This window comes from Phragmites australis, chromosome 14 (assembly GCF_958298935.1).
Source record: "Phragmites australis chromosome 14, lpPhrAust1.1, whole genome shotgun sequence".
Classification (NCBI taxonomy): Eukaryota; Viridiplantae; Streptophyta; class Magnoliopsida; order Poales; family Poaceae; genus Phragmites; species Phragmites australis.
This window is the reverse complement of record NC_084934.1, coordinates 28,704,453-28,730,188: the sequence shown is the minus strand read 5'-3', so window position 1 is coordinate 28,730,188 and position 25,736 is coordinate 28,704,453. Positions and strand designations below refer to the sequence as shown.

The following is a 25,736-nucleotide window of genomic DNA, read 5'->3' as shown; positions in this document are numbered from 1 at the left end:
TGATCACAATGATCGAGAAGCAAAGCGACATGTACAGACCCAAAGTTAACGCAAACTAAGAGCAGGATGCGACTTGTACGAGAGCCTATATATGCATATACACTGTGCGGGATATTATATACTCTCTCCGTCCATTTTTAATTTATAAGAGGTGTATTTTGATTAAAACGGTCCAACTTTATAGGTTTTGATCAATAATTAGTCACATTGGATGTATATTTAGTGTACAAAAGTTATATTAAAAGATTTGAGTTCAAATAGTTTTAATATGCCGTTGATTTCATATCAAATTGAGAATATATTATAAGAGGAATTAAATGTCAAAATATATTTTTGAAGACTTTTTTATACCAAAATACATATTATAAATTGGAAGGAGGGAACATATTTTAGAACAAGTAGCAAGAGGTTTTCCTTGGAGCAGGCAGAACAACCAATTGATGTTCATGGCCCACTGGTTCCTACTTTTTTTAGCCTCTACTCCAGGGTACAACTATAGTTTTTTTTCTTTTTTGCGGAAGTGGCGGGAGCTCTACCTAATTAAATTAAGAGAAGAAAACCAAATTATAAGAGTCCAATATCACAGAAGAGTGACCAACCATGTCACATATGGAAATGAAAAAACACAATATGGTGACCAAACCGCACGCCAAAAACAAGGGCTCCTCCCTCGTCTAAAAACAACGCTGGTCTCCTTTGCTTGATATCAGCAATGATGCTACCTCGTCTGACAACTATAGTATTCCGAATGCACATACAGTCATACACTGGCACATATTTATACCTCTTATACGCATGCTAGACCTACACAATATACACACAGTCGTCCCTAACGAGATTGACAAAGTCACTTTGGACTCCTACCACTCGCGCTAATGCGTGGTACTCATTTGTTCTTAGTTAGCCAATCTATAAGGAGTGTTGTCGAAAGTGTTGGGCACAAAAACTAAACAGGTTTGATCTTAATATTTACTCTCTCCAATTCAAAATAAATATAATTTTAGATTATGTGCAGTCAACTATTTTAAATTTTGGCTACAAAATACTTTTTATTATTGAGTTTGGTTACTTGAAAATAACACGAGTAAATTTATCTCGAAAAATAATTTCATAATAGTATGATTTGATTTTGTTTCATCAATATATTACAACAAAAACTAGTAGCTAAAATTATATTTTGAGTATCGCATCCATGTTCAAAAAGATAACTATTTTGGATTAAAGGGAGTAGTAGACATGCTGATAGACAAAGTTTTATTTTAAAAAAATTATGTACTTTATCCCGACGCGGCAATGAATGATAGTAGTAGTACATTATCCACGTCTTTGTATAAGGGGCCCCACTCGCCAGTCTCCACCCTCCCCAGCCAGAGCCGACCAGATCACGCCGCGTCACATCTGTCGGTGCTGGCCGCCGGGACGGTCGGTGGAAGCAAGGCGACGCGTACGAGCGAGCGAGCGAACCCTCGTCCGGTCGTCCCTCCGTCCTCCCTCCGAAAAAAGGCGAAGGCGACAAAAAATCGAACCCACACGCAACGCGCGACGGGACGCCTCCACCCGGCGCCAGGTCCAGCTCCACATCTCTCTCTCGCGTACGATGAGCTGCCGCGGCGGGAGAGCGTGCTAGCAGCGAGCGGTGCGCGAGGGCGGAGGAGTGGGAGGAGGCCAGATCCGGGGGGCAAATCTGGCAGGCGCCGCGGTGGGGCTGCGGGCGCGGGGGAGGGCTGGGGGCTGGGCGGACGGCGCTGAGGGCGGGGAGGACTGCAGCAGGCTCAGGCCCTGGCGGAGGAGGCTGCTCGCGTCCATGGCGCTCTCGTGGCCCTCGGCCGTACGCCTCGCCGTCGCCGCCGTCCTGCTCGTCGCGGTCGGCGTCGCGCTCTTCACGCTCCCCGTCGAGAAGGTGTGCGCCTCCTCTCGTTGAATTGGTTCGTTTGGGATTCGATGTCTCCATGTCGGGGTTGGTAAAGTGTGCATGGTTATCTGTGGCTCGTAACTTGATTGCGTGGTTAGGCATGGAAATAGTCATCCGAATTGCTGAAATGTTGATTTGCTTGAGCTTGTGATTAGATGAAACCCTTCGTTACCCTTATTACTCTGCCGTAGTTATGCTCCATGTTATTGCTGTATGGCTGGAAATTTCTGTTCGAGCGGACCTAGTTATCAGCTGTACCAAAGGTGCATTTAAATGTTCCAATCTTCAGAAATGTAGTGTTATTTAGGGTAGACCGATCAATCTTCAGAACCTACGTGCCATGAAGACATGGATTCACAAATTGAAATGCATTTCCTGCCTAGTGACCAACGTTGAAAGGCCCATCACTTCATGACATCCACTGTTGGGTGCCATAGGTCAGAGTAAATAGGGTACATGAATCGGGGGATCATTGCAGGCAGAAGTTATCTATCTACGGAATTGATATTGGCATTTAACCATGCCAATATCTTGTGTAACACCGTCTTTTGTAAGTTTTGTACTCAGTTGTGGTTTTTGAGGATCATAGAACTTTTCAAAGTGGGACCATTTCCATAGATACTGTTTTTCCATCTTAATGTTGTATCTAGCTGGTCACTTGATACCTGCAGTTTTCACCTCTCTCTACTGCTTGCATCCACTTGACATTGTTAACTGCTTTGCTAGTGTTCATGTTGATTGAAATATTATTTTTCTGGTAGACAATATGCCATGGGACTATGGGAATTAGAAGGAATTATTCAGAGTCCCAGCCTACTGTGTTATTACATCTATTTTATGTTGCTAGCCTTTTACAATAAAATATTGATGTTAATCCTTAACTTTAATTTTCTGTAGAACAAAGTCAAACTATCATCTTTCTGTGAAATGTCTCTCTAGTAGTTTTATTTTACTTGTTTAGACCATAATACTGTAATGTGGTGATAGTTATATCTACTTAGAATAGTCCAGAGTATGAGAAATTTTTTCTTCCCCTTTCCCTCTTCACTTACTAGCTGACAAAACCTCAAAGTACGAAGTTCAGAATGTAGATTGATTTAAGATTTTTCATCATATGCTTATTGTTTTAAGTTTTCATTGACAGATTTTAAAGGACTTTCTGGTTTGGATCAAGGAGAACTTGGGCCCATGGGGTCCTTTGGTGTTGTAAGTATTGAACTCCCTTGTGCACAACTGGATCAGTTTCACACTTGCACCACACTTTTGTAGCGCACTGAGTAGGGTACTACATTACGAAGCTTTTCATAAACAAACAACATACCCCCACGGCCCACCCTCTAAAATAAACCAAAAGCCACCTACAAGACACAAGAGTATGCTTTTTTATTTCTGATACTTGGTTTGCAGTGAATCACCATTGAGCTGAAATATTGCGATTATATATTATAACCTTTAGTTTTTACATTCCTACTTAATAATTCATGCTGTGTATTATTTCAGGGCCCTTGCTTACATCCCTCTGACAGTCTTAGCTGTTCCAGCATCAATTCTTACAGTATGTGTGATTCCCATTTCCCTTTTTTATGAGCCTTGCCATTTTCCTTTTCTATAAGCCTTCAGCTCTTGGATCATCTTTTTATGTTGCTGTCTGAATTCTATTTGTTAGCTTGGAGGGGGCTATCTATTTGGCCTGCCTATTGGGTTTGTTGCTGATTCCATCGGGGCAACACTTGGTGCAACTGCTGCATTTCTGCTTGGTAGAACGGTATGTTTAATTTAAATGTTTTTTAAATCTAAGCTATCAATTGCATATTGCCACAGATAAACATCAAATGCCAAGTGTTATAAAGCAGACATTGTTTTCTTTCATGTTATAAAGCGTATATTTTTAGTGTTACACCTGAGTCCTAAAAAGTTCTGCATTACTACCTATACACTTTATTTATGTGGATAATCATGTCCGCTGAGCAGAGTTGCCACTATATTTGCATTACTATAGCTGTATAATATTGTTGCAGATTGGGAGGCCTTATGTACTCTCCAAATGCAAAGATTACCCCAAGTTTCAAGCAGTAGCTATTGCCATCCAAAGGTCTGGCTTTAAGGTAACTTCTTGCGGTCTGGAGGTTTTAGGCATATGGAACTGAAAATAACATTTGGGTGATGTTTGAAACTTTGAATTCCCGAAATACAATCATATTATGATCTTGTTTGACTTATTCACATGATTTTACTAAGGCTTCTTGTTTACTCTGGCAGATTGTGTTGCTACTAAGGCTTGTACCTTTACTTCCGTTCAACATGTTGAACTACTTGTTGTCAGTCACTCCTGTTGGCATTGGAGAATACATGCTGGCTTCTTGGCTGGGAATGATGGTATGGCTCAATTTATTTTCTAGTTAAGTAATTTTCAATATGTTCTACAATCATATTTTATGCAATGTTATGGGACCATGCTACTGGCACATACTGGCTGGCCCAGTGCTGCTCTGTTATCCTCTGCTACATTGTCTGCATTGCATAATTTTGTCTTATACTATGTTCTATTAGTAAATGCACTATTGTCCTTCGGCAGTTCTTGTTTCTATACTTATTTTATATTTTTATCGACATATTTACACAGAAAACTTTGTAACTGATAACAGGATACTCTTATCATTAGCTAACTCGCAGTTTTATATTACATTTTTACTTAAGAAATCATATTATCCCATTGCTACATTTTATTTTTGTTCACCATATTTGTTATGCAGCCAATCACATTCGCTTTGGTATATGTTGGAACAACACTAAAGGATCTATCAGATGTGACACATGGGTGGAGTGAGATCTCAACTACTCGATGGGTGAGCAAATGAAACATTTGGTTACTTTATATGTGATTTGTCACATATTTGGTTTGTGTTTTGTTAACCACTAGTTCATTTAAGGTTCTGAATACAGAGTAAATAGGTTTTTCAAGAAAGGAGAATAGATCATTAGATTATTATTTATGTTTCTTTGTCATTTATCTTGGGTTTCTCCCTAAATATATTTGATTAACATGTTTATTCGCATAAGCCATGAGTTGTTTATCTTACAAAAACTTTAGACAACTGAGATCTATTCATAGGCACTGTGTATGTACACTTTCTTTTCATCTGATTTCACAAGTTGTTTTGTCAAGGAAGCTCTGCAAAACCTATAAACTTACACAGTTGTCTCACTCATTTTCACGGGTACACTCGAATGAGTGATTTAATCTTGGGATGCTTGATTTGAACTTCAGGACAAACTTTTGGTGGTGGCTGACTGCCTCTTACTTACCTGCTGTGATGGTATATTAGTGTCTATAGGCTGCATTTGATTTTGCACGGTAGATGTGACTACTATATTTCGTCTTAGTTTGAGCTGAGACATGAAAGGAAAACATTGTACATACCTGATCACCAGTGTATCAAATGATGTCCTTCAAGTTTTTTTCCTCAGTTGCTAATAAGACAATTTATATACTTGCTACTCCTACTCCTGTATTAGCTTCCGCATTTTCTTTTTACTTTTGCTTAAAGGATAAGGGAACGGAGAAAAAAAGAGCTATTCCTATTTCAAAAGTAGATACTACTCTTATACGCAACTTCCTTGTGACTTTTGCTGACACCTATGCTTGATTCTTCTTGTCAGATTGTGATAATATCTGGCTTCATAGTGTCTGGTAAGTGCCACTTCATTCCCTGCAAATCCCACCATCCCTTTCCTTTTTTTTTATACTTTTAGTTGCATCTTTTTTAGACCTATTTTTAGTTACATCTAATCTGTATATGGGAAGCCCATCTAATTTTAGTCAAAATGTTGATGCCCTGAAAATTATGAAGTCAGTTGGCTTAAAAGTCACGATTTTTTTTCTCTTTTCAATACATCAGTATTTTGTTAGGACACTTCTTTTTCTGCGCATTTCGCTTGTTGCTGGTCCTGAGTAATATGTAGTTCCAGAATATATCCTTTGTCTTAATTCTCATCTTAGAAACGTCAAATCCTAGGATATTTGAAACTCCCATACTCTTGTTTTCCGAATCTAATTAATAAAGAACATCAGTGAGATAAGGGAGTCCCATAAAGAACTTGGTTGCCCTGAGTCTAGATGACTAGTGAAATGTCATCTTGGTATATCTTTAGGCCTTGAGGAACAGATTAAATTGATATTTAACTGACTCTAACTGCAATTGTGGAAGGTCTTTGGGAGAAATAAATTTGCACTCATACAAATCCCTAATCCTATTAATAGATAGCCAGAAAGCAAACAGAACCGCGTTCAACTCTAGGCCTTCAATTGAGCTTAGTGGATTTTATATCGGGCTTTGCAACATAGAGCATTCAATTTGTTTTCTTTAAAGCAGATTTGAAGAATTTCTCTTAAATCACATGTTAAATTGTTGATGTTCTATTAGCAAAGCTCTCCCTCGTATACTGATTGTTTTCTTTGTGATCCTGCAGTTATCTTGATTATATGTGTAACAAGAGTTGCAAAATCATCTCTGGATAAGGCATTAGCTGAGAATGGAGAGGTCGATGTAGGAACTTCACAGCTACCTGTGGTAGCCACTCCCTCGGGTCTACAACAACCTCTTATAATCAAGATTGACACATCAAATGAAGATCATGAGAAGTAAAAGTGTTGTTTACAACATCAGATGTATATAAGTATATTCTTTGGCTGTCAAATCTGTAGCACTATATACGCATAGCTCGGTTTGAGTCTCATTGAGGCGGTAAAGCAGCCCCCACCCCCCAAAAAAAAATAGTACGAGGAATTGAGGATGTGAGTTTGTCTGATAGGTAATGCTGATAGACTATACGCATTGTTTTAATCCACGAGGTACATTACCTTTGATGCAAAGAATTGTAGTTCTACTTTCTTTTATTCACGTCTACAAGTTTCAAGGCCTTAACCCTCAAGTATTAACTGTAAGAGAGGAGAATGCTCGAGTTTTTCATTTATAGTGTGAAGGTACATATACATGATGCCGAAGCACTGCTGGCCGATCAATCCTAACAGACGCTAGAGAATCGGATCAGCTGAAGACCAGGGAAGCGCTAGCTAACTGGTTGAGAATAACCAACTAACTGAACCTATCCCTATCTATCTTACTGATGGAGAGTTGTTCGCTGACACCCCCCGCAGTTGAAGCTTCGGTAGACCGGATGCACAAACTGTCCCTGAACTCGTTGAACAATGGCGTCGGTAGGCCCTTGGTCATTATATCTGCAAACTGTTGTCGAGTCGGAATTTGCAGTACCTTGGATTGCCCAAGAGCCACCTTCTCCCTGACGAAGTGTATGTCAAGTTCGACATGCTTCGTGCGCCGATGATGTACTGGATTTTCAGACAAGTACACCGCTGACACATTATCGCAGTAGATCACCGTGGCCTTGTCGATGATGACATGAAGTTCCCGAAGCAGGTTCCGGAGCCAGCAGCACTCCGCGGCGGCGTTGGCCACGGCTCTGTACTCGGCCTCGGCGCTACACCGGGATACCGTAGTTTGCCGTTTCGATGAGCATGACACAAGCGAGTCACCGAGGAAGACGCAATAGCCCGATGTCGATCGCCGAGTGTCCGGGCAACCCGCCCAGTCGGCGTCGGAGTACACCTTGAGCTCAGTCGATGGAGCAGCCGAGATCTTGATGCCGTGGTTGATGGAGCCGCGGAGGTATCTGAGGATACGCTTGACAAGGTTCCAGTGCACGTCATGCGGAGCATGCATATGGAGGCACGCCTGGTTCACAGCATAGGCGATGTCCGGACGCGTGAGGGTTAGGTACTGAAGGGCGCCGGTGATGCTGCGGTAGAACGTGCTGTCGGACGCGGGTTCGCCGTCATTGGCAGACATCTTCGGCTTGGCTTCCACCGGAGTTGACGCCGGCTTGCAATTCTCCATGCCTGCGCGCTCCAGTATGTCTTCGGTGTACTGTGCCTGATTGAGGAAGAACCCAGTGGCATCGCGACGAACCTGTACGCCGAGGAAGAAACGTAGGTCGCCGAGATCCTTGATCGCAAAGGCTTGGCGCAGCTGGTCGATGACATGGCGCAGTAGAGACGATGTCGAGGCAGTAAGGATGATGTCGTCGACGTACACAAGGAGATACGCCGTGTCCTCACCGCGCTTGTAGACGAACAAGGAGCTGTCGGAGCCTGACGCAGTGAAGCCCATGCCACGAAGATGTTTCCCAAGGCGCTGAAACCAGGCGCGTGGCGCCTGCTTGAGGCCGTAGAGGGACTTGATGAGCAGACATACGTGATCGGGGCAGCTAGAGTCGATGAATCCTGCAGGTTGATGACAGTACACACGTTCGGCGAGATCACCGTGCAAGAACGCGTTCTTGACATCGAGTTGATGCACCGGCCATCGTCGTGTGGCGACGAGGTGTAGCACCGTGCATATGGTCGCTGGCTTGACCACCGGCGAGAACGTCTGATGGAAGTCGACGCCGGGGCGTTGAGAGAACCCGCGAACGACCCATCGCGCTTTACGTCGTTCCAGCGTCCCATCGGGGTTGAGCTTGTTCTTGAACAGCCACTTCCCGGTGATGACATTGGCGTGAGTTGGCCGGGCACGAGCGTCCATGTGCCGTTGCTCTGCAGCGCGTCAAATTCGGCCTGCATCGCGGCGAGCCACGCCGGGTCACGAAGAGCAGCACGGACGGACGTCGGCGGTGGCGAGGGCGCAGATGTCGTGGCAACGTGCGCATACTTGGGATTGGGCATGTGGATCCCAGCCTGCGCACGCGTGATCATAGGATGGCGTTTTGGCTGAGCTGGAGACGTTGCTGCGGACGCAGGCGGCGACACCACAGGTGGAGAACACGACGTCGTAGGTGCGGGTGCTGGTGCAGACGACGTCGTGGTGCTCGAGTCTGCAAGTGGCGACGTCGGCGGGGCCGCAGGCATCACGGCAGGCTGTAGAGGCGTCACGGCGCCACGAGCAGTGGGCAACGGAGGGTCATGTGGTGGAGACCCCGGCGCTGGAGCGTCGTGGACGCGCATCCGTGCACGACGTCGAGGCTGGTGTGGTCCGGTGGGAACCGGGATCACGTCAGGCATGCACGGGGGGCATGGCCGCTCGGCAGCTGTTGGAGATGCGTCGACCTGCGCAAAGGGGAAACATGTCTCGACGAAGTAGACGTGACGGGAGATTAGCACACGTTTGGTAACCGGATCGTAGCACTTGTATCCCCGTTGATCTAATGGATAGCCGAGAAAGACGCAACGAGCCGAACGCGGCGCAAGCTTGTGTGGAGCTGTGGCGGCTGTGTTTGGGTAGCATAGACACCCGAAGACTCGGAGGTGATCGTAATCCGGTGGTGTGCCAAAGAGGAGTTCGAAGGGGGTGGAGTTGGCACGGGGACGACATGGCCGACGATTCAGCAAGTACGTGGACGCCACAAGGGCATCTGGCCAGAAGGTGGGAGGAACCGAGGCCTGGAATAGGAGAGATCGGAGGCCATCGTTGAGAGTGCGTAGGACACGTTCCGCGCGTCCGTTCTGCTGTGAGGTGTATGGGCATGTGAGGCGGAGAGCAATGCCGTGCGTGGCAAAGAACGCGCGCGACGCCGAGTTATCAAACTCTCTGCCATTGTCTGTTTGGAAGCACATAATGGGGAGCTGGAATTGAGTACGCACAAACGCATGGAAGGAGATGAGTGTGGGAAGAACATCGGATTTGTGACGTAAGGGAAACGTCCAGGCGTAGTGCGAAAAATCATCCAAAATGACAAGGTAGAATTTGTAACCGGAATTGCTCATTATTGGGGATGTCCATACATCACAGTGGAGAAGTTGAAAAGGAAATTGAGAAACATTATTGCACTTGCTGAAAGGCAACCTGACATGCTTGCCTAGACGACAGGCGTGGCAAGTATGACTACTGGACTTAGCATTGCTGTCCACGCGGTGTAGGCGGAGCTGCGCGGTGATCGCTGTCCACGCGGTGTAGGCGGAGCTGCGTGGCTTGTAAACGTCGTTCCAAATTTCCTTGGACACGGTGGAGTACAGCCAGGAGACGATGCAGGAGTCGATCTGGAGCCACTCCGGGTCGTCGAACATCACGGCGGCGTCGACCGTGCCGTCGACATGGTTGGCAAGGCCGAACTTCTTGAAGGTGAGTTCGAAGAAGGAGCGCCACTGCCGGAAGTTGCCGTCGTCCGCGGTGAGGGTGACGGGAACATGGCTGTGTATGTTGATCAGCACTATGGTGGAGGCTGGGGGTGGGGTGGGATCAGAGGGCATGGCGAACGGGTTTGTGGCCGCCGACGAAGAAGAACCAGTGGGGCTTGCCATGCCAGGAGCAGCGGAAGCGGAAGGTGTGGATCGAGTAGAACTCTGATACCATGTAAGAGAGGAGAATGCTCGAGTTTTTCATTTACAGTGTGAAGGTACATATACATGATGCCGAAGCACTGCTGGCCGATCAATCCTAACAGACGCTAGAGAATCGGATCAGCTGAAGACCAGGGAAGCGCTAGCTAACCGGTTGAGAATAACCAACTAACTGAACCTATCCCTATCTATCTGACTGATGGAGAGTTGTTCGCTGACATTAACCAGTGTTTAAAAAAGCGGAGCTAGCCGGCGCCTACGCACTGCAGCACCGCTTTGCCTAGCACGTAGACGTTTTTCCCATTTTTATTATTTTATAATGTGTTAATATGTCACAAGATTGGTATTAACCATATGCCGCGTAGCTAGTGTACAAAGCATGCTTGCACTATTTGAAATGATTGGTTCAAATTACATTTCCAGACCAGTGGCAGAATCATTTAAATTATCCAGATGAATACATACGCTTGTCCAGGCTGGGTACAAACACACAAGCTTGGTAGTATCAGGAAGGCTTGCAGAGTTGCAGATGTGTGCTTATATACGGTTATCTGTCTTCTACAACGGTAAACTGGTCGCTGTCAATCGTGCTAGTCCAGCTCTTGGTGGCGTAAAATGTGTTTTTCTTCTGTTTCCTGACAAATCTTGAAAGCACCAGTATATGCCAAGGCGGGAAAATCTTTAGTGCAAACAAGTAAATAGATGCAAACATGCAAATAAATGCCAAACAAAAGTCGCTATGTGTGATCCTCGTCCGAAAGCAAATGGATTGATCCCACCATCCTTTTCCCCCTTCTTTTATGTCTAAAAAAAATTGGCATTCCCTTTCTCCTTTCCGCCCTTCTTTTATGTCTAAAAAATTTGACGTTCCCTCAACCTGCAAGCGACATTAGTTTCAGAATTAATTATTTTGAAATCACATTAAAAATCATTGGGCTGGTATTGCACCGCGAGGAATGTGGTGCATGCTCATTTGCTCAGCAACGTAGTGTTAGTGGGCCGAAAAGAAAGGTTTCGATGACGAACTGCACTACAACCACGAGGATTCTCAAATGCAATTGGGCTGTTACTCCTAAGGCCCAAAACTGCAATACCCTCGAGAATTTTGGCGAGAGTTCTAACATTTATACCGTACCGCTCACGTCGACGAGAGAAAGCACGCTAATAAGCCTGTCCATGATTAATTTTACACTCTCAAATGCTGAAATGAGATTGTAGATTACAAGCGCACGCCATAGCTTTTTCACTTTTTTTAAAGGACACGGTTAAATTCTGAGTGTGTATGCTACAATTTAGCAAAAATTGATCGGAGCACGTATATTTTCTGTTTTTGGATAATTAACATCTAGTGTTTAGAGTTTAATTTTTTTTATCTCATGATTATTGTGTGACAATAACCAAGGACAATCTTAATGAAAATCTATCTATTCTTGTCTTTGTACCCCTACTATATAAGCAAATTTATCAAAATATATAAGTAAAATTATATGATCCAAAAAAAATTAGAACCGTGTGAAGGTAAATCATACATATGTGTTCCATACAAAGAAGAGGACAAGTATGAACACACGAAAAGTAAAATTTCACCAAATACAAATGCTTATATTTTCTAAACTGTGTATCTAATCTCTGATCCGTTTGCACTGTTGTAGTCCTTACATTTTTATCTACAAAATGAGATCCATCTTGGTTATATTTTGGTGTAATTTTTTGGAACAACATAAATTGTCCATACCATAATTAAAAAAATGTTAGACTAATCCAATTAAAACACTTAAGTGGTTTTCTAAAATTGCTTATATTAGAACATTAAAAAAAACATTCACTTATGCAACTCAGTTATTCACTCGTTTCAATGCATGTCCATTCATACTCCTTCACTTTATCAATCATCAATCGGATAAGCAAGTTTTTATAAAGTAATGAGTAAGTTTTCAAAAAATCGTAAGTAAATTATAATACACTCAAAAGCACTTTTTTATATGAAGTTGATGTTAAAAATTTTGTTATTTTATCAACCATCAGTCATATAAGCACGTTTTTGTAAGTTATAAGCAAGTTTTTGAAAAATCTTAAGCAAATTGTAATGCACTAATAATCACTTTTTTCTATGAAGTTAATGTTGAAAAAAATGCGATCAATATATATTCAACTGGGGTCTAGTTTTGAAGTTTTTATCGCACGAAACATAATGGTGCAATCAAATTTTAATTTAGATGCTCGGTTTGAAAACCACTTATTTCAACATCAACAAATTTGTCATCTTTATTTTCTATGCATGCAATAGCATACCAACCGATAACATTCGGTACTGAAGTCGAACGACCTATCCGAACTTGCATGCACACCAACTAACGAGGGCATACACGCTCCGAATTTACTCTTTAGGTTTTTAAATGGTGATTGCCATTTTTTTGGCAGCGGATCGGAGCAGAAGGACGCTGCTGAAGTGCCAAATGCCAACGCCTTGTGTAACGGTTCCAGGTCGGCCGGCCGAGGGAACCAGGTGTGCAACTGCACAATACTTTTAACCGCTCTCGCCGCCGTCGTTCCTCGGGCTCACCGGAACACACAACCGGAGTGATTTTTTTTTATCCATCAACGCGTCGGTTTCTTTCGCGTAATCCAAGAACGAGGGAACAAAACAACCGTCCCTTTACACACAAGAACGGAGACAACAAGATCGCAAGAAAGTGATAATCTCTTGCCCTTGACGCTACGTGCAATGCCAGCCACGCCACTACCGCCGGCAGTGCAAGCCGGCAGAGCCAGGAGCGATGGAGATGGCGAGCGCGAGGAGGAGGGCGAAGCATAGCGGCGGCGACCAGATCGTGCTGTGGGGCGCCTGCGTGCTCATCTCCTCCCTCTCGCTGCTCGTCGCCGCCGTCTCCTCAGGGTTCGGCGCCGCGAGGATCACCGGGGAGGTCAGCGCGCTCGTGAGGGCCACGAGCGGCGTCGTTCACGCGGGCGGCGACGGCGACGGCGGGTACTGCGTCGAGGATGACCTCAGCAGCATGTCCGTCGCCGGGGACTGGGTGCGCGACGCTGTGCAGCACCCGCTCTACGAGCCGGGACAGTGCCCGTTCGTCGACGAGGGGTTTCGGTGCAGGGAGAACGGCCGGCCGGACGACGAGTACCCCAAGTGGAGTTGGCGGCCAAGGCGCTGCATGCTGCCAAGGTTTGCATGCACGTCCGAACCACAAGCATGCATGCATGCATGCACGCATCTGTACGTGCACACTGTTCATCATGCGCGCAACGTTGTAACAATTTTCAGATTTGACGCCAAGAAGCTGCTCGAGATCCTCCGAAACCGCCGCCTCCTGTTCATCGGCGACTCCATCGGCCGGAACCAGTGGGAGTCGATGCTGTGCATGCTCTCCTCGGCAGTCACCGACAAGAGCTCGGTGTACGAGGAGAACGGGAACCCCATAACCAAGCACAAGGGCTTCCTCTCCTTCAGGTTCCGGGACCACAACTGCACCGTGGAGCACTACCGGTCGCCCTACTTGGTCCGGCGCGGCCGTCCGCCGCGCCGCGCACCGAAGCACGTGCAGTCCACGCTGCAGTTGGGCGCCATGGATTTGAGAGCTCATCAGTGGAAGGACGCAGATATCTTGGTGTTTAACACGGGGCACTGGTGGAACCAAGAAAGGCTACTGCAACTGTAAGTGTCACGGTCTAAACTGCATGCCCTCGTGTGTAAATATCGATCGTTTAGTTTCTATTTACCACCCAAACATAGTTGAATCCGAACCGTAAACTGTTCACGTAATTGCACAAATAGATTCTCTTCATCTATGTCACTGGTACTGGCCGGTAGGCCAAACTTTTATACTGGACATTTCATATAGTGTTTCCTGTGTTGTAAAGAGGATGCTACTTCCAGGACGGCAAGAAGCTGCGGCTGGACATGAGCATCGAGGACGCCTACCAAAGAGTGATGAATACACTGCAGGAATGGATCCAAAAGGAAGTAAAAGCAACAAAAACCCTGGTCGTTCTCCGAACATACTCACCAGCACACATAAGGTGAGCAGTTTGCACCACACCAAACTCTAGCTCGAACATTTTATTTACACTTGTACACTTGCTAAAGCAATGTGACATCCAAGATTATACATACATGGCTCGCTTGTGTGATGGAACAATGCTGGGAGAAACTCGCAGGGTAACAAACAATGAAGGCTGTGCCACGGAGACGCTACCGGAGCTGAACACGTCCAGGATCTCACTGCACCAGTGGCCAGGCATGCTGAACCCGGCTTTTGTGGCATCGAAGTCCCATAACGTGCCGAAGCTGCATCTTCTGAACATCACCCTGATGACGGCGCAGAGGAGAGACGGCCACCCGTCGAGATACAACGTCGCCCAGTCGTCGAGGATGTCGGCCGGGCAAAGGGCGGACTGCAGCCACTGGTGCCTGCCCGGCGTGCCGGACGCGTGGAATGAGCTCCTCTACTCTTTAGTTATCAGGAGGTTTTTGTGATCCATCTGGCAAACGTGAGCGTGTTCTTCGTGTTTGGAACAAAACAGTATACAAATTCTAGGAGGCAGCTGCAATTGACCACAAATTCATTTTGGACAAATCATTTACAGGTTTCTAGGAGGCAGCTGCATGCAACCTGAAAGAGGCAGCTGGAGTTGACAAGAAATGGAGATGCAGAGGAAAGGTACAAGGCCGAGGCCCCTACCGCTGCCACTGCTGAACCTACAACCATTGTTGCTGCTCGGCCTTAGGCACCTGTCGCCGTTGAACCGGAGCCGTGAGCTTTATACTGTTGGTTGGTGCGAAAGTGATATATGGATGCTGGTTCTGACGACCTGAAAAGAGTGTCAATTTTCTTTGCATGGTCGGCTGTGATGTTGAGTTTGATGCCGGCTGTGACCATAAAACAGCCTCGACTTTTCTTTGCTACGTTTTCTGCCGTACTGTACTTGTATTATAATTTAACATCCTTCTTAACTGCTAAATAGATGATAGTTGGAGATATTACTATGGAATATCATGCGTTATTACATGAGCAAAGATTTGCTAGGGAGCTCCTCGAACTGAAGTCATGGCAAAGTTAGCAGTTATTTAGATGGAAGTTTCAATCTTGAAAAGAATATTATAGCTTTTTTTTTTTTTTTTGAATGTTGCCACATGGCAACAGATAGTGCCTAGGTAATCCTGGCTGACTACTACTCCATGAAACCATAGCCGTTCAAAAACTGCTCACCGGATTCATCAATAATTAGATTATCGGTTCAAGGGGCTAGTTTCATGAGCAAGATAACCATAACCGCTGAACGACTCTTTCATTGTTGACTCATGGCTTATGTAGTTCGCTATGTAAGTGTAAATATGAATAAAACTTAAACTATTTCGCAGCATTATACATCTTTATCCTAAACTTATTGCAAAAATGAGGTGTATGGATGATATATGTGAATAATGAAGTGTACGTGGTATGCGTAAATGAGATGTGAATGAATCGTGGTGTTATATGCCCGGATAAGATGTGGTGAATGAATTATGCTTATATATTGTTATGTGTTATTTTTTGTTTCACATGGTGTGACTAGTAGTACCCGAAGCTAGCAAAAAATGCAAATTTTGCATTTTAGGTGCTGAATTATCACTACCAGTTTAAGGTCAAAAACTACAACAATATCATCATTGTTACTGTTGATTTTAGCTATGAACTGATAATGATTGACATGAACTGACAATTAACGATAATAAGGTGATCATTGTCGGTGAGTATCACTACCGGTTCTTCAAGATTATGACCGCCGATTGCCCACCGTGGTTATACCAGTTATGAACCGAATGTGTTCTATGGTAGTGTAAACATCTTCTGAACTCCTCGGGTGGCAATTAATTTATATGTTGACGAACTAAACTTTGTTTTTTAATCTCGGACTATAACACTCTTGTCTGTAGCTAGCTTGACTCCCTACATTGCAAGTGCACGAGACTTTCGTGCATTTCATCCTTGTCTTATTTTTCATCAATCCATCATCGTGACTTTTAACGTCCTGTACACGGAATCTAGCTCTCCATGTACATAAGCTTAATCATCTTCGAGTAGGATGGATCAACATGACAAACCAACGGAATCAGTTTCCCTTTTTTCAGCGAGAATTCCCAGCCTGCTGCTTCGTTGCTTGTTAGTTGTCACCGTGACGGAGTCCGCCGTGACCTGGCCGGTTTCCGCGCTCAAGGGAGCTCTAACCATTATTTACCACCCTTAATGGTAATATGAAGCTCTACTAGTTTCCTTGGTTTCTCCAAATCGAATCGAAATGGAACCAATGGTTCCCTTCTGGTTCGATTTGGGCAAGGACTAATCGGGCAAGCTCTACTAGTATCTAAATAGGATTCCTTACCAATGGTTTGCTCCGTGACTTACAAATTTGCATATTGATAAGGCTGGTAAGATCCATCGGTTATGATTTGTTAAGCAACCAAATCATGATCCAAATGTTATGTTTGTTTTGGGAATTTATAGTATTTCTCTTCTTTTTTAGCCTACTGTTTCATGGAGACACCGTGCAGCTTGTAGAGGGGCCTATAAAGATTACATGAAACCAGATGGTGTTCTGTCGGCCCGCTACGTGCAGTGATTGGATCAATCTTCTTGTTGAAATTCGTTTGAAGCTTCAAATTTGGACGATTTTCGCAAACAAGACATCCGGGAGATGGCCAGCCAAGAGTTTGCCAAACTAAACACATGCGCATGATTAGAAACCACGTACGCACGAACATACATTTTGGGCAACAGGTTTAGAGGATTCTAAGAGCCAGCTGCAGGAAGTAAAAAACATGTAGTACTAGACTTGTTCCACGACTGAATTTGAAACACGAATCGAATACCGGCACGAGCACATAGCAGCGCCACGAACTAATCTACGAAGGCGTACTGCTCGTAGCGCACGCTGCAGTCCACTAGCACGGCCCTCGCGCCGACGCTGTGCCCGCAGGTCGCATCCATCTGGCTCGCGGCGGATCGGAGGCAGCTCGCCCAGTCCGCGGCCGTCAGCGCCGCCCGGCACGCGGCGTGCCCGTACGCGAACGCGGCCGGGTACGGGGAGATGTCGTAGAAGTCGTGGCCGTCCCAGGCCGGCGTGGCGGACAGCAGCTCGGACAGCACGTACGCCAGGCTCGTCGCGAAGGGGTCCCCGGCGCCGTACGACGCGCCGTTGCACAGCACCGAGAGCGCGGCCGTGTTGGGCGCGGCCCTGACACCGTGCAGGGAGGCGAGCAGCAGCAGCAGCAGCGCCATGGGAAGGAGGAGCGGTGGTGCCTCGGTTGAGGTCGCCATGGTGATGCTCCCGTCGTTGGTTTTTGACTTGTCTGATCTTGTTTCTTGGTGGTGGCGCCATGGTGGAGCTAGCTATGCGGTTGTATGAATGGAGCCATGCAAGGCAAGGGACATACGGGAGTGGGACAGGCCGGCTGGCCGGCCGGCCGGCCGGCCATGGTCCTTGTCATGGCGTGCTGCCGGGGCCCGGGAGACTGTTCGTTCGTTTGCTTGCTTGCTTGGCAGCTTCCACTCCATTATTCGTGGATGACGTGAGCAATGCATTGTGATCGAGCTCTGTTTGGTTCGATCGTGTGCGCAGAACGGCGAGGACTACAAACAATACTGTATTAAAAGTAAACATCTCTTTTTTTCCCACAAGTAATATGGCGATGCTTGTTTGTAGTAACAAACTAAACTTTGTGTTGTCAAAACAAAATCTTGAGTACCGAGCCTCGGAAAACAGAGTTGGCGCGTGTGAAATCCACCGTAAAAGCCGAAGCAAAACCTGCAAACCCAGAATGAATTCCCTCCCTGAAACCGAAGCTTCAGAGTTCACAGGCTGCAACAGAATTGTAGCATTTGCACTGATGACTGATCAGCAGGAGAGCAGGGACCGCAGGGGGCAACTGGGCAAGGCACAGCAGGCTGCACCGATGCAATCCAACCAGTTCCATACCCACACCCCAGTGGGCATGCATGATGCTCCCCAGACCATCAGTAACTCCACAAAAAAGTAGCACCGGGAAATGACACTGCATAAATATATATAAAACAGCAACCGAACTATAGATGCAGGGTACATAGCTTATTACAAAGTTTAGAGGGTACCCGTGATAGAGCCATCTCAACTGAACAAAGTATTAGAAACCAAACCGTTTAAATAACACGACAACAACCACACGGTTGATTGCAAACAAAGTCATATAATGCAGATGGAAAATAAATAAGATATCTTATGACTCGGCTACCGAAAATGATGAAATTGGTCGTGCTTGCTTACACGTCATACCACCACCCATACCTTGCCAGTTGACTGTGACACCCGGTTTTAAAGAAAACAACCAGATGTATTCCACATGTATGCCAAGATCAAATTTTACATACATGCAGCGACATCATTAGTGATAACATAAACTGTGTCTTAAATAACGTAAACATTCCTTACAAAAGGACCCGAAGGTCTGAAAGAAAATACTAATAAATCTTCAAATGGCAGCGGAACACCCATCCATCCACAGGCGTTGTCCGGGGGAAACACCAGCCTAGGACATGGTCTTCAATCAACGCCTTCTTCCTTCTAGAAATCAGCGTCCTCGCCCGGGACTTCCTCGAAGACTTCACCTTCTGAGCAGCATCCGAGGGTAGGGAAAAGGCAAGCGTGAGTACATAAAGTACTCAACAAGTGGAGGAAAAATATGACATGCAGGCTATTGACAAGGAAAGGTCAACTTAGGGATTACTGCGACTATGCTCAGCTAAACCAGACTCAAACAACCTAGTAATCCTATTTACTAGATTTTTATTCCAACAATTTAAGAGCATAACTCATCGGATTTCATCCGACTACCAGACTCACCAGATACCCCATATCCGGCTACCGACTCATCGGGAGTACCACCACCCGACTACCCAAAACCAACCCTTAAAGTTCCCATCTAATCCTGAAGAAGTCCAAGCCGCTCTTGACCGTGAGCACGGCTGATCGATCAGTTTATTTACTCTGCAGAGTTTGCACACTTTACCCACAAGTCGTGATTCCCTTTTTGCCTTACACTTCCGGGGTGTATGGCCGGGGTCTCACTACAAGGCTGTTACAAAGTATCTCCACATCTATAAGCATCCACTGAGGTTTCACCGCTAACAGGGATCCCATCCACTGCAGAGGCCCCCTCTTGTGCCACTGAACCAACCATTGGTGCGTACAGAATGTGAAGAACACTAATTACTTAGTCAGGTCGTACCCATATAGGCCTCATGGTTGTGCTATTTTGCCAGGTTACAGGCTCCAAGAACCGGTCCTTAGGATCCCACACAGGAACGTACACAAACCCTGCTATGTAGCTCCACCACATACTAGCCATCCAGTTGGGATCCCTAAATTCAAGTTACCACAAGATTATCAATTCTCCCAAGTACTTGTTTCATAGTTATTAATCAAAGTTCATAATAATTCTAATCCCTGACTGCACTAGCATGACTACCCTTTTACGGGACCCAAAAACCCCAAAAGAGGCTACAAGGAATGGCCACACAAATTCTAGTAAACCCTATTCATGGGATTTCAAAATTAGACAAGCATGCAACTAAGGAAAAGTAAACTATAATGATCTATGGTGAAATCAAGGTGATCAAGGATACTTGCCTTTGTAAGTTGGCTGCTCAAAATCTTCGAAAACTTGGTCCTGAGTGCTGGCACTCTGCTCTCCTCCTAAAGCCGAAGCACACACCGGAAAGAAATAACAAAACAGCTAAATACAACACACTAAACAGGATAAAGTAACTCTAAAAAGGCTATGAACGGAAAGTACACGCTGCTACGATCTCGGGAGCGCGAAAATCACCTAAATCGGAGTTCGTATGGAAAAGTTACACTAATTCTACTCTACAGGGGCTTTTCTGAAAGATTGCATGGACTAAATTGTAAAAACAGAAAGTTCTAGGGGCTTAATTGCAATTAACCTAAAGTCCAGGGGCCTAATTGCAATTATCCTAAAGTCCAGGGGCCTAATTGCAATTTTCTAGAAGGGCCTTTATGCAAAAACAGTGAAGCCTAGGGGTTTCCCTGTAAATTTCCCTAATTTCAGAGAATAGGTGGAATTATTTTTATACTGAAAATCCTAATTAATGCGCGAGGCTGACTTCACAGGCTGACTGGGCTGCTGACTGGGCATCCAATGCTGGCTTGGCTCTGCCACGTAGGACAGGGACACCCACGTGGCACGCTGACGTGTCTCGGCTGCTGACTGGGTTAAAGAGGGACACGTGGCACAATCTGGACGGCTAGCGAAGGGGTATTATGCGATCTAATCGGGAGCGCTCAAAATAGATCCGATGGCTGAGTTTGATTGGGGGAAAAACAGGCCGGCGGCGATCGGAAAACGGCGGCGCCGCCTCGGACTTCACCGGAAGATCGCCGGAGACACGCAAATCCCGCGCTTATGGCTGCTAAACTCTACGGCGAGCGGCGGAAAACGAAGGGGGCACACGGGGAGTCTCACCAGGGGATTCTCGACGGGCGGGGAGGTCTCGGCGGCAGTCGGCGACGAAGAGGGGCGGCGGCGATGCTCGGAACTCGACGGGGACCTGGCTGCGACGGCGGAGAGGCGAAATCGGAGGGCGGGGAAGCTTCCTGGGGGACATATGGTGCCGGAGAAGGGGTTAGTTGACCGCGGGGACCTTCGGGCGATGCTAGCGACGGCGAGGGGCGGCGATGCTTACCGGCGGTCGGCGAAACAGCAGCTTTGACGGCGAAGGGGCTTCGGCGAGCAGCAAAACGGACTCCCCACGGCTTGGCGAAACTGGCGGCGTGCTCGGTCGCGAAGGAGAAAGTTCGGCACGGCGGAATCGCTCGGCGACGGCAGCGGCTATGGCGCTCGGCTTTCTCGGGTGTTCTTGCGCGTGTGCAGGGGGGAGAAGGCGGCGCTGCTGGGAATATATAGGCGGAGGCAGGCGCGGGTTGTTGCGCAGGCGCGACGCGAAAGGCGAGCGGGCGACGGTCTCGGATTCGGCGCGGCAGCTTCGGAGATCAGTTCGGATACGGCGCGCGGGCAGAGCGGGCGCGGCAGGGATGAAGGTGCTGACGGGCAGGTCCCACTGGACAGCGGCGCACGGGCGGGCTGGGCCGAAAGCAGGCGAAGGTTGGGTTGGGCCGCGGCAATAAAACGGGCGTCACATTGACACTACAGATGACTCAAAAGCCATTGATGACATATCAGGTTTTTTTTTTAATGTAGCCACAAGATCGGCGAGAGGTTCTTTGTGCTCCATGAATCCTGCTTTCCCCAAGATCCTGTAACTTTCAACCGTTGAGATGTCTTCTATGTTGGTGATATGCCCCGAGGCAATTACAGAGGTAATTATATCATATTTATATTTATGTAATTTTAAATAATATGTTATTCTATTTTATGGATAATTATTATTTATATTGATAGATAAGTTTGTGACCTACTTGTGAAACTCTTTATTTATATTATTATGTTATTATAAATGACCACTGATCCTATATCATAGTGATGATTAAAAGACTAGTACACATATTGATTGATTATCATATTTTATAAATCATAAACATAGAAATATCAAATCAATAAGGTTGACATATGTTAGGGAACATGGTATTGGATTGACCGATCTCAAGACACTTTTAAATTGTTATGCGATGTATCATCAGTTATAATCTCAGATGATATATTTATAGGATCTTATATATGAGGTCATCACAATTTACACCGGTTATTTAACTAGTTAGGGTAACAATAATAGCACCAATACTTTTATTAACTTTCACATATGCAAATAGTAACGTTCACAATTAGCAAAACCTACACACCACCACCAGCACAAAAGGGAAACAACACCTCGGATCTGGGACACACTTTCACAGCAACAACTCTTGCCCTAGCAACTCAAGTAAAAGAAAAAAAAAAGACTCAAAAGGAGCATGTACCCATCACAGCCATGAACTGGACTTTTTTTTTAAGATAATGGGAAAAAGTTTCTAGCCTCTGCACCGTACGATACACACAACCTGATTCATTATTACATAATAGTTATATTAAGCAAACATGTTTGGATACGCAAAACTAGAGCAAACTGCATAATAAATAGACTATCATCCCCCACATAGTATGCTTTTAGATAGCCATGAACTGGATACCTGATGGCGGCAAAGTTCAACGGACGGCCAGCAGCTGTTTAGCCCTCGCCACAAGAGAGGACAAAGTCTGGCCGGTCTCCATGAGCCCTGCATCTCCCAGGAAGAGGTTGTAGTTCTCAACCTCCGAGGCCGTCTCTTCCACCAACGACAGCACGTCGGCCATGCGAAGATCGTTGAAGCGGTTCGCGTAGCGAGAGTCGTACTCCATCAAGTTTATGGCTTGCTCGAGTAGCATCCTCCTGATCCCGGGGCAATCGGCACCGGGTTCCTTGTTTGCATTCAGCGCGTCGACGAGCCGCTTCACAAATGTTTCCTTAATCTGACCGTGCTCTAGTTCTCGGAAAAACTCCCCAGGAATGGCTTTAGATATCTGTGAACTAAGGCCAATGTGGATCTCTAGTTCTGCGCCCTCTGAGAGGAGTGTTCTTTCCAGCACCTGTAATAAAAAGAGCAACGCCATGGAAGTGGTGATTACTGAAACATAATTTGATATGCTGTAGTTATACTACCTATTTAGTCGAGTGTTAATCCCCACGCAGAAAAGAAAAATGATAATCTACATGTTCCCATCGTTTGCGCAGTTGCTAATCAAGTAGGATAAATCATAGATACTTACACGAAAAACAAGAAGATTTCAAGAGTATAGACTAGTTTATATATATATCAGAAAAAATATATATTTCACTTATAAAATAGTATCTATATCTTAAAAAATAGTATTTACTTTAGTTATAATAAAATCAACTATAGATCAAATCGAAGTATGTACTTAAGAAGTACGGACTAGTTTTTCTATATATATATAAATAACATGGATTAGTAGGGCAGGGCTCACCTCTCGCAAGCTGTAGGACAGTTCCTTCAGGTCCGTCTCTTTAAGCTCGGGCCGAGCGTGCAGGATCATACTGCGCAACAGACTTGCTGCCACGCATCTGTACCTATCAACATAGATCATACTTGTGAGTACCTTAATGAATTCATACCCTGGTTCCCTTAACATGGCCAGACAGTTGTTGACACTCTCCATTGCCAACATTGCCAGTGCTTGCCCGGCGACCTTCCGTAGCAACTGATCATCATCTGTACTAGATGGTCCGTCTGGACTGAGAAATGCCTGCATCAGCCTGGTCATAATCGATTGGATGCGCCCAATTGCTTCCCTTGCGTTCCCATCGACGGCAAGGTTCCTAAGGGTTCCTGCCACTAGCTTCCTCAACTCTTGGCTGCTTAGGCTGTCTCCGAGGATATCTGCAAGATTTCTCAGTAGGAAGGGATGCTTAGATATCTTGTGCCGCAGTGTTATGCCGATTTCTCCGTCGATGCTTGTAAGACTGTGCAACAGCTTCATTGATGACTTCATTAGAGCCTTCCGTTGAGCGTCGGTATATATCGTGTCACTTGTGCAGTAGCTTGTGAATCCTACGATCTTTGAGATGAGACTGCTTGCTCTGCTGATTTCCACACAATTTTCCTGATCACAACCAGCAAGGCCGTCGAGAATTGACATGCCCAGTGCGGGTAGAAGATCCTGCTCTGTCAACGGTTCCTCCTGGGGAACTGACCAGAATTTAGAAATCCTTCGCCACCATCTGAGTATCCAGGAGCTATGTTCGGCTATGCCAACTTGATGGGTTGAGCGGTCTTGTGTCTCCAGCAGGTTACCACTATCTAGAACTGCATTCTGTATTTCCTCTTTGTTCTCTGAATCATGTATTTGTTCCTGTTCGCCATCAATAACGTCCAGAAGTGGGTGTCCTCTTTTATGTTTGCTATCAGTATCCAAAAGTGCAGATACAACCTGCACTGTCCCCGGGATAGCGACACCGTTAACTCGAAGGCTCTTTGCAAGCTCAGCAGTGACCTTTGCAGCAAATAATCTGATAGTCGTTTCACTTGGACTCGTCCACTCCAGCATGCTGATCAATCTAGCTATTGTACCTGTACGAGTGGTGAGCTTTGAAAGGAGCAGTGTTCTGGTTGGCTCCCCCTGCAGAAGGCAGTGCATCATCCGAATCCCATGGAGCCGCATCTTTGGTGAGTCTGAGTCTAGAGAGTCCATGGCAAAGCTGCTGAGGCAGATCTTCTTTTTAGCAAGAACATCCCTTTCCATGCATTTCTCCAAAGCATATCCATAGTACAGATTGACAGACTCCACCCCCCACTGGTCTCTGAACCCACCACGACGGACAAGAGATCTCCGAGGGATGAACGAGAAAATCTCGACAATGCAGGCCACAAGGTAGAGTATTCCTTGGCTGAGCACTATCCCGTATAAGATATCCAGAGATGGTTCGAGGTTTGTCTTGGCAGGATCGTTTTCATTATCACCGTAATAGTTATGTTCTATAAGGCGCCACAGTGTGAGCCCGACTCGAGCGGCCGCTGCGGGAATCTGTAAGTTGCCAAATGACACAACCACTACAGCATATAATAAGAATATGAACACTGCCGCTTGATCAACTGGATCATCAGGCATGAACACCAACATCACTAGCGCAGAAAACATGCATAAGTTCAAAATCCGTCGCTGCCAAAATACCTTTTTACTGCCCAAAGCGTTATCTACTAGTTTGATAATTCTTGGGGAACGTAGCCTGGTGATTGTAAGAAGAAGCACTGGTAGAAATAGCAGTAGGAACACTATCCACTTGGCCATTGTGTTTTTGGTGGTGAAAATGGCTATTGAAGGAATCATCAATAGGATTGCAACCAAGGGGCTGTATAGCAATGTGACAGGGCGTAGCCATTTAGGGAGTAATCTTAGAGCTCCTGAAAACCGAAACATGCAAATTACAGGTGGAACAACTATTATTAGCATTGCTATGAGCGCTCGATAGGCCAACATGTATCCCTTCGTTATTGTTGCGATCCAGTAGTTCACAATATTGGAATGATATACGATGACGATCAGCCCATTCCTGCCCAGAGGTCTAACAGCACCTTTGGTATGGAAGAACAATTGGTAATCCAGTCTGTTGTTGCGGATAAACATCCTGAAGTATATAAAGTGTAATTAAAAAGAAAGGAAGCATGCATGGAAGACATAAAAGATAACACGAAGACAACATGCATGTATCTAAATCGCAATGTTTTTTTTTTAAAGAAAAGTAAGCATTGTGGCTCTACAGATCAACGCAGGACACTTGTGAGGCGGACATGAAAAACTGAACAAAGAAAAACGCATCCGTATTTCAATTTCTATCACTAGCCAATCAACCTGGGCTCCTGCACGAGCTCGTAATTTTAGAAAAACATGAATGTTAGAAGCTTTCGAAAATTGTTTGAATGTTTAAGTTTTGG

At 45.5% G+C, this 25,736-nt stretch overlaps 4 protein-coding genes across 5 annotated transcripts; 2 read left to right on the top strand and 2 right to left on the bottom strand.

Annotated features, from left to right (window-relative positions):
• The first annotated feature begins 1,509 nt into the window (after positions 1 to 1,509).
• LOC133891010 (uncharacterized) lies at positions 1,510 to 6,813 on the top strand. 2 transcript variants are annotated; one of them, XM_062331691.1, is made up of 9 exons: positions 1,512 to 1,900; positions 3,057 to 3,118; positions 3,413 to 3,467; positions 3,579 to 3,677; positions 3,931 to 4,017; positions 4,172 to 4,288; positions 4,666 to 4,758; positions 5,573 to 5,603; positions 6,383 to 6,813. In XM_062331691.1, the coding sequence occupies exons 1-9, from the start codon at positions 1,805 to 1,807 to the stop codon at positions 6,556 to 6,558; spliced, it is 816 nt and encodes a 271-aa protein (XP_062187675.1). In that variant the 5' UTR covers positions 1,512 to 1,804; the 3' UTR covers positions 6,559 to 6,813. The 2 variants fall into 2 exon arrangements, with proteins under 2 accessions (XP_062187676.1, XP_062187675.1); XM_062331692.1 differs by lacking the exons at positions 5,573 to 5,603; positions 6,383 to 6,813 and adding an exon at positions 5,181 to 5,566 and having other exon boundaries at positions 1,510 to 1,900.
• A 6,229-nt stretch (positions 6,814 to 13,042) lies between these two features.
• On the top strand, positions 13,043 to 14,754 carry LOC133890404 (protein trichome birefringence-like 11). The gene is made up of 4 exons (XM_062330785.1): positions 13,043 to 13,443; positions 13,543 to 13,932; positions 14,139 to 14,297; positions 14,436 to 14,754. The coding sequence occupies exons 1-4, from the start codon at positions 13,043 to 13,045 to the stop codon at positions 14,752 to 14,754; spliced, it is 1,269 nt and encodes a 422-aa protein (XP_062186769.1).
• Positions 14,755 to 17,006: 2,252 nt separating this feature from the next.
• Positions 17,007 to 17,686, bottom strand: LOC133891591 (antifungal protein ginkbilobin-like protein 1). Its single transcript, XM_062332318.1, has one exon. The coding sequence runs from the start codon at positions 17,573 to 17,575 to the stop codon at positions 17,156 to 17,158; it is 420 nt and encodes a 139-aa protein (XP_062188302.1). The 5' UTR covers positions 17,576 to 17,686; the 3' UTR covers positions 17,007 to 17,155.
• A 4,344-nt stretch (positions 17,687 to 22,030) lies between these two features.
• On the bottom strand, positions 22,031 to 25,425 carry LOC133891503 (uncharacterized). The gene is made up of 2 exons (XM_062332232.1): positions 23,272 to 25,425; positions 22,031 to 22,872 (listed from the first exon to the last, which is right to left on the bottom strand). The coding sequence occupies exons 1-2, from the start codon at positions 25,279 to 25,281 to the stop codon at positions 22,453 to 22,455; spliced, it is 2,430 nt and encodes an 809-aa protein (XP_062188216.1). The 5' UTR covers positions 25,282 to 25,425; the 3' UTR covers positions 22,031 to 22,452.
• Positions 25,426 to 25,736: the final 311 nt, after the last annotated feature.

Coding starts and splice junctions, on each gene's coding strand:
- LOC133890404 (XM_062330785.1), top strand. CDS start 13,043: ATGGAGATGGCGAGCGCGAGGAGGAGGGCGAAGCATAGCGGCGGCGAC. Junction 13,933..14,138: donor CAAGAAAGGCTACTGCAACT/GTAAGTGTCACG, acceptor TGTGTTGTAAAG/AGGATGCTACTTCCAGGACG. Junction 14,298..14,435: donor TACTCACCAGCACACATAAG/GTGAGCAGTTTG, acceptor AGAAACTCGCAG/GGTAACAAACAATGAAGGCT.
- LOC133891010 (XM_062331691.1), top strand. CDS start 1,805: ATGGCGCTCTCGTGGCCCTCGGCCGTACGCCTCGCCGTCGCCGCCGTC. Junction 3,678..3,930: donor CATTTCTGCTTGGTAGAACG/GTATGTTTAATT, acceptor ATATTGTTGCAG/ATTGGGAGGCCTTATGTACT. Junction 4,759..5,572: donor AGATCTCAACTACTCGATGG/GTGAGCAAATGA, acceptor TCTTCTTGTCAG/ATTGTGATAATATCTGGCTT.
- LOC133891591 (XM_062332318.1), bottom strand. CDS start 17,575: ATGGCGACCTCAACCGAGGCACCACCGCTCCTCCTTCCCATGGCGCTG.
- LOC133891503 (XM_062332232.1), bottom strand. CDS start 25,281: ATGTTGGCCTATCGAGCGCTCATAGCAATGCTAATAATAGTTGTTCCA. Junction 22,873..23,271: donor TGTCCTACAGCTTGCGAGAG/GTGAGCCCTGCC, acceptor TTTTTATTACAG/GTGCTGGAAAGAACACTCCT.